We start from the raw sequence: 14462 nt of genomic DNA, 5'->3' as shown, positions 1-14462 counted from the left end.
TGATGAATGCCAAACCTAAACAACAAATTCAAATTTAAGAAAAATATCAAAACTAAAACTGATGAGAACAAGAGGGTCAATTTTTATTTTCTTTGTATGATAATAATAATAATTATATAAAAAAAAAACTTATACAATGAAATGTAACTTAATGCTTCAAACAAGACTTATATTGGAGAGATTTCTTTTAATTGATAATTTATCTCTTAAACTTACTATTTAGTAATGAGTATGGTTATCTCCTCCTTTTTCTTTTTTAATTCCTTTCCTTCTTTCTTTTTTTTTCTTTTAACTCTCCTCTACTTTATAGATGGTGGGTTCAAATGAAGGGTTTTTCAAATAAAGACCTTTCTAGGTGATGATGTTTTAATATTTTAGGAATTGAAAATATTTTTGGGGTAGCATTTAATAGAAAATTTTAAAATATATTAGATCAATGTTAAAAGTATATCCTTTTTTTTTATTAACGTGGGTGTCCAATTCAACTTGTGCGTACCTTGACTAATTTCACGGGTCTTGAAGTTAACAATCATGTAAGCTTCCAGTAGCCTCAAGGTTTATGCGTACCTAAAGCTTGACCAGCTAAGCTACACCCCTTAGGTTTGTTAAAAATGTATCTTTGAAATGCTTGGAAGAGGAATTTAGCCTCAAGTATCAAAGCAAATTGCTATGAAATACAAAGAACAAAAAATAATTTAAATTATCTTATGTTGTATTTTGTTTTATTACACTATCATATATTGTTAAATAATTATCATGTACATAGAAATAGGACTAAGATGTTCTCAAATATGATGACACAATTTTAATATAGGTTTAGCAATAATATGCTCCAAGTACAATCACACAGTTCCAAAATAACATTTTCAAACAACAATAATTGGAACTTGACCTAATAAGTTTAGCAAGAAAATACAAAAACTAAAAAACCTATTTAAAGCAACTTTATGCTCCAAGTCACGCTGGTTGTCCTTGTAAAATCGAGGAGGTCCGTGTCATAGCAAACTGGTATCTTCAACTCGTATGTGATTTTTAATAAATTGCTTCACTTTTCATATAATTTTATCTAGTAAGACATAAAGTTTTATCTAGATGATATGCTTTCTTACTCCTCTTAGCAAGACTTCTAAGGTCACTAGCTCATTTAATTCTTCCTTTTTGAACATCTTCTTATTGAATCTTCTCAAATATGTTCGTGTAGACTCACCATTTTATCGGGCAACACTAAAAATTTATGTGGAGCTTTTCTTGGTAGGTATGCTAGTGCAAAAGTGTGTCATTAGCTTGGTGTATAGATCATTAAACCCTTTAATAGAATTAGGTTCCAAGTTATACTAGGAATGCACAGACCTTCTGAATGTTCTAGGAAGTATCTTGCACATCGAGTCACGATATTGGATGACCAACTCTAAGCTATTATGCACATTTTGTACATGTTCAATTGGGTTGATCAAGCAATCATAGTTGTCCAAACTCATTTCCATGGGAATATAGTTCTTGGAGAGTCAAGTGTTCAATATGCATTTGGTCAAAAGAGAACCTCTCCACCAATGGTAGATATAGACATTCTCCTGGATATGCTCACACATAGATTGTCTTTTAGTTCTTTTTTGTTGGGCTTTTGGGAGCTTGAAAAGTTGGGTGTAGAACGACGATTATGGTGGCTAGTGTCCGTTCTATGGTAGCTAGCAAAAGTTTTTTCAAAGTATTTTCTTTGTGCATAGGTGTCACAATAGTGCAAGTGATCTTTTAAGAAACTCCTGTAAATGTTATTCTTCCTAGTCTCTTCTTTGTAGTGTGATTGTCTACGGGTTTTTAGTGCAGCTGATGACTGTGGTGTTAAAACATTGTGAGTTGTTAAGGGTGTTAAACTTGTTGAGGTGGCAAGATCTGATTTTTCCCTCGGGTTACCAACACAACCTAAGTGAGGAGTTGCACTTGACTAGTGAGTTGTTAAAGCTTTTGCTAGGTAAGAGTGTACACAGCAATAAGAGACTTGTCTCGCGTCCTAGCCTAGGTGAAATGGCTTGGAAATGTCAAAAACAAGCTTTAGAAAGAAATCAATGACTTTTTTTTTTATCAATTTCTCACAGATGGTGCCATTGATAAAGTCCTAAAAATCCAAGTAACCTAGGAACGAGACTTCAAAATTAGATAATTAGTTAATCAATTGGTCTTAGCAATCTCATCTATTCTCTCTAGCCAAGGTGGTTGATAGCTTATATTTGGTGTTTGGTAGGCCAAGATGGCTTGTAACTAGTACTTGCAATAGGTCCCCTTTGTTGGAGGTGACGACTCTTCGATTCTTAAATAAGTATATTTTTAGACAGAGATAATACATAATATTATAGAGAAAGATGCTTTGAATACACACACACAATACAGAATGAAGATGATGAACCTTTATTCTGAAAGTTTCATGGTATGTTTATAGCCCATGATTTTTTTTTTGTTTTTTTAACTTCATTTTTGATAATCCAAATTTTTAGACCTTATAATAAGTTTATAGAGTTCATTGCAACATGGTCTAAATTGAAAGGCTTATTAGAATGACATGCCTAAAATCCCCAAAAGCTTAACTTTGGTTTTCTAAACACCCATTTCAAAAAGGATATGCCTTGTTAACTTTTTGAGTAATTGGACTTATAACAAGTGATTACTTGCGTTCCCAAAACTTCAACATATAAAAATTTCCAATTTAAAATATTAACAATAAAGTCAAGAATATTATTTTAAGTTATACTCATCGATGCTAGAATTGAAAGTATTATTTTTAGTCCAATATTTATTGACTCCATATATTAGATCTTTGTGGTCAATACTCACCAAAACCAAAATTGAAAGTATTATTTTTATTCCAATATTCATGAAGTAGAGTCATTAGATCTTTTCGGTGCAATACTCGCCAATGTTAGAATTAGAAGTATTATTTTTTGATATCTATTAACGTTGGTGTTAGAAATCTTAGGTCTATTTTAGGTAATACTCACCAATCTTGGGATTGTTGAGTATTACCTAAAATAGACCTAAGAAACTAACTCTAGAGTCAAAAACCCAATAGATAGATCACTAATAGATTATATACACACTAAATTATTTGCAATTTAAAACAAGATTAACAATGCAAATTATCTCAAGTAGAATATTTTAAGGTGATGGTATCTTCTCTCCAGGATAACCAGTCTCTTACCACAGATCTCTAAAAACCAGTTTCTTACCACAGATCTCTAAAAACCAGTTAGAGTTTTTAGTAACCATAATACTATATGACGATTCCTTTAAAAAGATTAGACCTCCTTCTTGAAAAATTAAAAAAACTCCTTTCCTCATATTTTTATGAAAGAAGGTGGGTTGTCGAGTTGTTGAGTGTGATAATACAGAATCATAATCATTATTCATTGGAATAGTGTAATGACAAATTTATCCTTCTCACAAAAAAATAATTAAACTGACTATTAAGGTATTAATATCTTTTTATAAGGCACATTAGTCATTACCAAGTTGATTAAGAACAAATAAGTCTTCTTATATTTTAAAAGCACAGTGAAACAACTAAAATACTTTTAAGAGCAAAAAACTTAAAACGTGCATACAAAGGATTTTTTGTATTTTCATTTTTTTTTTTTTGTTATAATTAAGTTGACTAAGAGGGAATTTGGTATTTGAATAATATAAAATATAATTAAAAAAAAAAAAAATGGTTGGCATATGGGAGGTGTTCGAACTTTTTGGGTGGCCCGTATAGTGCCTCTCTATGAACAAAAATGCCCTTTCCGGTTCGGTTCGGTTTTTACCAAAAAAAAAACAACCAAACAAAAAAAAAACAAAAAGACTCGAAACCGAACCGGACCCGGCCCAAACCGGCCGGTTCCGATCCGGTTTTTTAGCCAAAAAACCAGACAAACCTATATGCATTTTTTGAGCTTTTTTTAATGGGCAACTACTGAATGCTTGCAGATACCTAATCTGCAAAAGGGGCAAGTTTGCTCCCGTATTTGTTGCAGTAAATTCCAGAAGTGAGATTGGAAATAATCCAAAGAAAATGATTCAAATGAGCGTTCTCTTAACCTTGCTGAAGAATTCTTGAAGTAATTAGCTTTTACTGCATATCCCGCACCAGCAGCTAGTGCTACGGCCACTACCCATAAATCCATATCCAGCCTTTCTCTTAACAAAGAAATCAATCAACAATAGACTCCAAAAACGACAATCAAGTTAGGATCTAAAATTAAAGCCACTAAATACCAAATAGGCAGGGTTTATGAGAGAGCAAAAACCCAATGGAAGAAGAAACTGAACATACTTGGTTGAAAAACACAAGATCAAGGCATCAACACGGAGGAAAACAAAGAGAAGCATTTTGATAAAGAGAGAGTCGTTCAATATTGCAGCTTTGGCCGCAGAAGAATGCAAACAAGATTTTGCCCCATGAAAAAGCCTTGAAAAGCACTTTTTGGCGCCATTTACTCGGTGTCGGTGAGTAGTGAGAGTGAGAGTCTGAGAGTTGAGAGGAGAGAATCGAGAGATTGAAAATTGAAATTGAAAGTTTACTATTTAGGGTTAGCACCTTAGCGGAGAGAAGAGATTAGAGAGGGGCGCGGCGTGCAACAACGTTTTCTATTTATATTAGGGGGTACGGACCCCTTTTTTTGTAACCGGTCCGGTCCAGTTAACCCGGTTTTTGCACTACAAAACCGAAAACCGAACCAGAGTTTTTTCTATATAATCTAATCGGTTTACTCGATTTTATTATTCGGTTCGGTTTTTTCAGTTAATTTTTTGTCGGTTTATCGGTTTACTCGATTTTTCAGTTTTTTTGCACACCCCTATGTTGTGGCATCCTATTTTTTTTGGGGGTGATGTGTATGGTTGGTGGTGAGAAGATTTGTCTCCAGCCATGCTTTCTTTCTTTTTTCTCTTTTATCTCTCCTCCCATGAAATTTACGATAACCATGAAAAATTTCAGAGTTGTTATCTTATTTATCATGATTTCAATTTTAGTTCTTATTATTTTGATTTCTAATTTTTGTTCTTAGCCCTTTTGTAAAAATTTGATTTGATTTCAATTTCATCTTTCAATCCCAATTTATGATATATTATTTTTTCTAATTTGATTCTTTTTTCTTTTGATTTTTTTTTCATTTTGTTAAATTAATTTTACTTTTCAATTTCACCCTTCAATCAAAACTTTGGTTTGATTTTTTTTTTTCAATTTTGATCCTTATTCTTTTAATTGTTATTTTATTCTTTTGGTTCCTTTTGTTTAATTGATTTTTCTTTTCATATTCACTCTTCCATCAAAAATCAAATTTTTTTTTTATTTTTATTTTGATTTTTATTCTTTTAATTACTATTTTGTTTTTTGTTTTTGGATCCTTTTATATGATTAAAATTATTTTTTTCAATTTTATCCTTCAATATTTGATTAGTTGAGAATTGGATTTAGGGTGCTTCCGGTCTAATGACTCAGATTACGAGTTTGAAAAGTTAATGTAAGTTGACATCTCTTTTTTTTTTTTTACTTATTTTTTTTATAAAATTATCTCGATCTCATGATATAGATTGCTAATTTGGCAGGATAATCCGAGTTAGCTCGGCTTTGATGATTTGAGTTACATGTTTGTTATACAAACTTGAGTTGACTCTAATTGGTTTCTTAGGTCCTTTTTTTTTTATGTATTTTGTCCATTTATATTTAATGGTTTGAAAATTGAGCTACATCATGTATCCCCTTTTAGAAAAATATATTTTCCATAGGTATCATGATTACTTTTTTTTTTTTTTAATTTGGTTTATATATTGTCGTTACCTATTTTTTTTTAATTAAAATAAAATCAACTTATTTGATCTAGTCATGTATATTACCCGACTCACATATTTTTCCTCCTTTAAAACATGTTTGTAACACTTAAACATTATTTTTTATGAAAAACAAAAAAAGATTTGGCCTAGTGGGATAGTGTATGTCCACAATTAGTTAACCATCTAAAAAGAACAAACATAAATTATATATATATATATAAACAAACAAACTTAAAACCCATCAAGAAGTGCACCTAGACTATACTGCTAGTCACCATAATAGTGCACTTACCATTTTGTCCTTTCAAAAAAACAAAAAAATCAAAGTCTTTTATGTTGGGGTAAAATGGTCTTTTCACAAGGATCTATTTTTTGGTTGGGGAGAATTTGGTCTTCTAACCTTGCATATATATAATGTAATGACTATATTACTCTTATAAGCAAAAACTGTTAAACTTAAATCAAGGGGCTTTTTTGTCTTTGCATATATATGTTTTTGTAATAAACAAATTGATAGGGGTGATTTAGTCTTTTTATTAATAAAAAAAATTTAGTAGTGCATGCGTGGCACATACCAACAAGTGAGCGACACTCACACCCTTTAGATGGCACATGAGGTGTCATCAATATTTTAATTGTTTTTTTATTTCATTTGTTTCTTTATTTCATCCCTCAGTATTTTAATGATTTAGGATTCTGTTTTCGTTATTTTTTAGAGCTTGCCTTCTATAAAGTTTGTCCTAGGCTCATAACCCGGTTTCACGGATTTTAAAGGTTTAATACAAATTTTAAAGGTTTAATACATGTTTCATGGATTTTATGTTTTGTCCTTTTGTAAAATTGACTTTTTTTGTTTTTTAAATTCATTATCGATGGTTGTAGACTTAATGAGATGACCCAAGTTGACTTTGATTTTTTATTAATTTTTTTTAATTTCACCTTTTAATATTAAGTTTTTTTTTTATAATTGAGTTTCATAATTTTATTTAATTTATTTTTAACAGAGTTACTGTAATATCATGACTAGATCGTAAATTTGATATGATAACTTGGATGGACTGTGATTTTTTTTTTTTTTATCTATTTTATGTTCTCAATTATTTTTTGTGAATTTATTTATTATCATTGTATTTTTTTTTCATGTTATTTGAATTAATTAAGCTTATTAAATACAATCAAACCTTGAAGTAGCATTGAATTTTTCATTACCTCTCTTTTACCTTTGTGTCATCAGTTCCTCCTTGAGATTCTCGAAAGGGGATAAAATTAAACTTTTTGTGTTGCATATATTCGTATCCAATTATAAATAGACTTCCATCAGTTGCACAAATTTAGTACAGACTCGTCTCTGAAAAAGCAAACATAGCATCACTTAAGGAGAATCACAAACAAACTCAGCTCCCTCCTCCCAAAACTCATCACCAAATCCAGCTGCCTCTTATCCCACCACCATCCTCCCAAAAACACCACACCTAGTCTCCGGTATCCACCACCACCACCCTCCCAAAAACACCACACCTAGTCTCCGGTATCCACCACCACCACCACCCACAGAAAAAAAGAGGATAAATATGTTCAAATGCTGCTCACCAAATCCTCCACCACTAGGAAAGTACCCTAGTCTGAAACTATTGAGTACCCTATCTGCTGCTGCTCCTTTCCCTCCCTGCTTCTGCTGTTTCCCGGAGCATCGACGCCACTTTCTTCACCATCTCATCTAGCTGTTTGATCATACCCTAACCGTAAACTTCTAATAAAAATCTTGTTTACTTTTTCAAGCGCACAGAGAATGCATTGTTTTTCCAATTGAGGTAAATTTTACATTTTTCGCCAATTTTGCATAAGTGAAGTACTAGAAGAACTCAACATTAGTGATAAACCTGACCATGCAAATTTTAAATTATACTCCTAGAATAAATTTGAAAAAAAAAATCAACTATATTTTTGAAGAAGTGTCTCTCAAAATTCAAATGCACCCACTTGTGATTATCAGGCTGCCAAGATCTTCAGCAAAGAATGCTAAAGCATTCACAAGTCTTCAAAAGTGGCACGTTCTCCTCCAAATCTTGAGCCATGATAGAAAACCGAGAGAGCTGCTACTCATAGAGCTCACGTAAGATACAATATTTATCTAAATATATTTAATTTTTAATAAAAATTTATTTATTTTTAATTTTATTCAAATATTTGATTAATAAATTTAAAATAAAAATAAAATTATTGGGACAAAAAAACTTTGTAAAGAAATTATAAAGTTGTTAGAATTAAAAAATTATTATTGCATCAAAGCATTGTCAATACTTTATTAAAAATGAATATTAATTAGAGTTGAATATATTATGTTTTTTCTTTGATAAAAAAAAAATTATTTTCACAAGTTAAAATATGAAGGATAGGTAAAATTATTATGTAGGTGCTTATTAAATGATATGTAGACTAAATTGATATGCATAGTAATTTCATGTAGAGAAATCATTTATATTTATAAAAAGATTTATGTTTATGATTATGTAAGTAAATTTTAGATTTAAAATAATTAAATTATTTTGTATAAAAAATGTCATGTTTTGAAAATTCTAATAACTATAGGGTGTATGACAAGCACAATTTGAAATATCGAAAGAAACAAAATCTGAGCAGAGTAGAAAAGAGTAACGCTGTAATGAAACTTCTTCAGAAATTCTTATGATTTGACGTGCAGCTCAATGGCCGGAAACAAGTTGATTGAAAACTGAGCAGCAAGATGCTAAATGAGCCCAGACAATCTCACATGGAAATATGTTGTTAATTTTGTTCTGTATGCCGAAATATTTTATATTAATTTAAAAAATAAAATAAAATAAAATCTCGATCCGTTTCAAATTTTTCGGCTAAATTTCTATTGAAATGTTTTGGTTTTATTTCACATATTCTGTTCCAGTTTTGAAAAGTCATTTAATCAAATTGAATTTGGTTCAATTTAATTAATTAAACTATCCAAATATATATATAAAAAAATTTTATTATTATTTTCAATAACAATGATTTTAATAATAATATTGAAAATTATTATTAATATTTTTATTAACAATGATATTAATTTTTTAAAATTAAATTTATCACTAATATATATAATTTATATTCGTGTTATTTTTTTTTTCATGTTTATACTTTGTAGGAATTTGAGCAAAATAATAGATGCTTTAAATTCCATTAGTCTTAATAACATTAACCTAACTTTATATTTAAAATATTTGTGTTTAAACATTTTACTTTCATAATATTTTAATATTTTATTTAAGTTGAATTACTTTAAGTTAAAGAATTATTTAATCTTAACTATTTAAAAATATTTTAAATTTTAAAATTATAATTTTTGATATTATATTTGTATTACATAATTTATAATTAATTTATCTTGAATTTAAATTTTATTTATTGAATATATATATATATATATATATATAAACAGTATAACTCCCGACATGTCAAAATAATTCAAAACTAAAATATTCTATTCCTATTCGAATTGAAAAAATAAAATACCTATCAGAAATTTGACAATCTTACATTAAACTCTCATGCAGTGACAGCTGCGAACCAAATATCACACACCGCTCACAAGCACCTCAGTGGCTGCCTGAAACTCATTTATTGCTTTCATTTATATGTAACAAGTATGTGAATTTGGTGGGGTGTATTAAAGGTTATGAGTTTATTTTTTAAAAATTATTAGTTAAAGTATTATAAATTTTAAAGTTATTAAAAGCTTAAATAATTATTAATTTTAAAATTTTAAGAAATTAATTAAGTTATATATAAGCTGGTTTTCACATCGACAGTAAAAAAAAAATGAATAAAAAGAAAAGAAAAAGGATGCTGCTCGAAGATGCTTCTATCTGTAAAATTCAAAGAGATTTTTGCCATCTCATTACTGTTTTAGCCACTTGGTTAAAAGCATACCTACAACATACTGGGCACCTGAACTCTTTTGCATGTGGGATTCGGATGAATCCAAGAAAAATACGTACCAGTTTTTTGTCGCCACATCAGAAGTCCCCGAAAGAAAATCAACAACCCAGGTTTGACTATTTTGCCATAAAAAATAATATTTAAAAAAAAAAACTATTTTTGAAAAGTGTTCTTGGATTGCATAATATAAGAGCTTTTTTATTACGCAATAACCAAATAAACTAGAGTTATTGAAACTCTAATTACTTCATCAAATAAAGTTTTATTTTTTTAATATATATATATATATATATTAATATTATTAGTGTTTTCCAAAATAGTAGATAATAATCAGCTAAAAAAATAATTAAGAATTTAATTTAATAATATGACAATTTTTTATGTAGTTTAATACTTTGTTTTATTGCATTATTTTAAGTCAATTAAGAGTTTTGATAATCAAAATAAAATAACAAAATAATATTATATAGTATAGAAGTAATTTAAGTAAATTGATTTGTGTTATTTAGGATTTCATATGAAATTATTAAAAAAAAAAGATATTAACCTATATTTTAAGATCATTTTAAAAAAGGCATGTCCGTTAGGAATTATAATTTTTTAAAGTGTTTTAATTAGTCTTTTACTTAATTAGAGATGAAGCTAATTTTTTTTGCAAGCATTAATATTATAGAATAATGTTGATATTGTATAAGGATGCAACAATCAAATAAATATTTTTAAAGAGTTTGTGATTTCATATATTGTCATGCATTCAATAATTTGAGATGGAATAAAAATGGAGATCAATAAGAGAGAGGTATCAAATTAAGTATATGTTTGGTAATCCAACCTTTTATATTTTTTAAAAAATATTTTAAAATTAAAAATATATCAAAATAATTTTTAATTTTTAATATTAACACATAAAAAATTATTTAAAAAATTAATTTAATATTTTCATATAAAAACAATTTAAAAATGACAATTTAACCCTAAACTCGTGATAAACAACCACTTAAAAAACTAAAAATAATAGAGGTGTCAAGTTCATTTTTAAGGTTAGTTTGGAAGTATAACATAAATTATTTTTTACTTAAAAAATATATTAAAATAATATTTTTTAAAATTTAATTTTGATATTAATACATCAAAATAATCATTATATCAAAAAATTAAATTAAAACTAAAAAAATTAAAACTTTTCAAGAATATGATTAGAATATAATGTCAAATAAATCCAAAAGGCCATTTGAGAATGCATTTCTTAAAAATTTGAATTTGTTTTCTTCAAATTAATTTTTTTATTTGAATAAATTGTGTTAATATATTAATATTAAAAATAATTTTAAAATAAAAAAAATATTTTAAAAACAACTCCAGCACAATTCCAAATAACCATGCGAACCCTAAACACCACACCCACGGCCACATACTGCATCAACTCGCCACTGGACGCTTCCCTCTCTAATCTCAGACACGCACACCGCTGCCAACCACCGAAACCTCGCCAACCACCACTCTCAAGCACCGCCCGACCCGGCTTCTTCTCAAAACTCTAAGGTGATTTTCCATCCGTCATTGAATCAAAAGAAAATGGGTTTATAGAATTTTTACGATGAATGAATAATAAAAGATAAGATTGTTTATTTGCAGAGATGAGAATGATAGCTCAGGTTTCGTTGCGTTGCATTAGGGATGGATTCTTGAGTAGCGGGCGATTTCAGGCTCCTCATCTTATCAAATCCCTCTCTACAAATGCACCTTCAGGTACTGAATCCCTCTTTCAGATACCCTTTTAGATGTAGCTTTTTTAATCGAACCTCCTTTAACTTTACTTCTTGTAAATAGACCGAAAGGGATGCCAATTCTCTCTCTCTCTCTGTATTTTATTTTTCTTGTGAAATGCTGTTTTGGATGATTGGAGATTTTTTTTTTTAAAAAAAGAAGAACCTTAGACGATTTTCAAATAGCTTAAGTTAAAAATATGTAGCATTTTATTTAGCGATTGTATGATGGTTGACAATTGGTTATGTTATTATTTTGAGTTCCTGAATACAGTCTTCATATTATTGTCATTTTTATATATTTTTTTGTTTCATCTGGGCCAAATGTGGTGGAACCATTTGTGAACTTCATTGTATTGTTTTTGATCTTTGGCATTTGAATAGATAATTGGATTGGAGACAATCAAAGCTCCAATTCTTTTGAGTCTGCTGATGGCTTTGAGCAACGAATATTTGGTGGCATTGATGGGGGTAATTCACATTCTGAATCCTTTTTCCAAAAGCTTGATAGACTGGCAAAGGCTCGCAATGGACCTGGTTCAAGGCTGAATGAACGAAATAGTTCTGAAATGGTGAATGATTTAGATTCGAGTTTTAACACATTAAAAGATGGAATGGATGAAAAGTTACAGGAAGCAGCTGGATATATAGATGTTGATATTGATGATATAGATGAGTATAGGCCAGATGCACACTTTGAAGATGGAGATACTTATGATATTAAGGTATGCAGTTGCGCAGCCATTGAATCTATACTTAGAATGTTGTAATTTGATCTGGTATTGTTGCTGTGTGCTTGTTAGTTTGGTTCATACAGTTTGCTACTTTGAAGGGTATTCCTGGGGCTGGGGTGCATCTTGCTCTGGTTTCTTAAGTGGCATTGATATTTTGGTTTCGTTTTCTACTTAAAAATAAATAAATAAATCCTTGTTTTATGTTCCCTCAATGCCCATTTCTAATTTTAGTAAGTTCTGTGAATCATTTTTAGCAACCAGTTTCTATTACTATCTGATGTGCAAATTTTCTGTTGTCTTTATGGGAAATAGTTGACATAAGATATTGTATTATGATGCTAAATTATTCATACAGGTAAAAAATCACAGTTTGATGTTAAATGACAAGTTGTGCCTAGAACTTTCCAGGGGGAACACAATGATGATCAGTTTAAAGTTGTGACATGGGCTGTTAATGGGAAAGAAATAATGTGCCCTGTTGCAGTATTCTATCTGCATTTGACTTTGATGATTGTTTCAATTGGCATCTTCTTTCAGAGCTTGACTATCGCTATTGCTGGTGCTATGACTTTGTACTCTTTATGCCTTTGTCTCCATGGTTGCCTTGTCTAAGACCTTATGGGTCGTGTGCAGGATCTGGATCTTACAAAGCCATTTGTACGTAGAGAAAGACGGGATGAATTTTGTGTAACTACTGCGGAAGTTCTGAGTAAAGCTGATTTTCGGGTGAGCTTATCACACAATGTCTGTCATTTATGCTCCCAAGATATAATATTAAGTATAGTATAATTGTAGGTGCCACTAATAGGTGTTACAATTGCCATTGTGGAATATGAGTCAGTCAAGTCACTTGAAGTTCTTACTAGCACTAGTGATAACCACTGCCCAAGTGACTGCTGGCCTGCGAGTTATTGTGGCTGCTGGTAACATGCAACTTCATTCCCTTGGGTCCTTGAAATGATGTTCTGTTTGGCATTATTCTTAGTTGCTTGCAAAATTAGTGGGTTTTGCCCATTGGTTTGTTCCCGTTGTGACTGATGGTTGCAATTTTCTCCTGCTGCTCTCCTGAACTAAATCAGATTGTAATTGTTTTATTCTTGATTCTACTTCATTTGTTGGAAAATAATAGCTAAATATTAATTCAAGTCAGGGCTATCCCTTGCAATCTCTACATTTTTATTGTTGATTATATCTTCAACTTCATTTGTTGGAACATAATTGTTAAATATTAATTCAAGTCACTATTATCCTTGCAATCTCCACATTTTTGGGCACATACCTAAATTCATCGTTTTTTTTTCTCCGAGCAGAATGTTAGATTCCTTGCAAACTTCATAACAGATGCTGGAATTATTATTAAGAGGAGACAGGTAGCATTGAGTGTCAATTCAAGTAATTGCTGTTCATTGAATCTATGATAAAAAAGTGGAATCCTGCCTTACGTCATCATCTTTATTTTGTAGACTGGCATAAGTGCCAAAGCCCAGAGAAAGGTTGCAAGGGAGATCAAAACAGCTCGAGCTTTTGGTCTGATGCCTTTCACAACAATGGGGACAAAATCATTTGTTTTCGGCACTTCTATGCAGAGTCAAGATGAGGATTTTCAATATCGGTCTTATGATCACACAGTTGATGATGAAAAAGATCATGACGAAGCTTAGACAGCCCGTGTTCTTCACTCCCCTTCTTTTGGCCTAGATAGGTGCAATAATAACTACTAGTATCGGGTTTTGATAAATTTATGGAGGAACTTTTGGAGAAGTTATGCCACAATTTGAATGTTGTAGTGTGCTGGATAGAAAATAATATATGCCTGGTTTTTTTACCTGTGCCATGTTGCAGGCTAATCATTTTTTTCAATCTAAAAAAAAGTGATTTTAGGAAGCAAAAATTTCAATGTATACTGGATGAAATATTTTTAAAATATTTAAATGGTAACATGTTGAATAATATATTTTTATAAAAAGAATAATAATAATAATAATATATTGAATCTATTTAGATGACTTAGATTAATCATAAATTCTTTTTGAAATTCACTTTGTTTCGTTTCTTTTAGGCAAGAGCTTGACAATACTGAGTTTCTGGAGGATATAAATTTAGGTGTGTTGTGATGATGATTTAAAGTATTTTTTGTTTAAAAATATATTAAAATAAAAAAAAGTTTATTTTTGATATTAGAATATTAAAATAATTTAAAAATATAAAA

General features: G+C 29.9%; 1 protein-coding gene across 1 annotated transcript; it reads left to right on the top strand.

Moving 5' to 3' along the window:
* Positions 1 to 11131: 11131 nt before the first annotated feature.
* LOC118057945 (uncharacterized) lies at positions 11132 to 14078 on the top strand. Its single transcript, XM_035070681.2, has 6 exons — positions 11132 to 11295; positions 11389 to 11502; positions 11904 to 12244; positions 12887 to 12979; positions 13564 to 13623; positions 13717 to 14078. The coding sequence occupies exons 2-6, from the start codon at positions 11391 to 11393 to the stop codon at positions 13912 to 13914; spliced, it is 804 nt and encodes a 267-aa protein (XP_034926572.1). The 5' UTR covers positions 11132 to 11295; positions 11389 to 11390; the 3' UTR covers positions 13915 to 14078.
* The last annotated feature ends 384 nt before the right edge of the window (positions 14079 to 14462 follow it).

Source organism: Populus alba, chromosome 6 (genome assembly GCF_005239225.2).
Source record: "Populus alba chromosome 6, ASM523922v2, whole genome shotgun sequence".
Classification (NCBI taxonomy): Eukaryota; Viridiplantae; Streptophyta; class Magnoliopsida; order Malpighiales; family Salicaceae; genus Populus; species Populus alba.
This window is presented reverse-complemented; position numbering and strand designations above follow the sequence as displayed.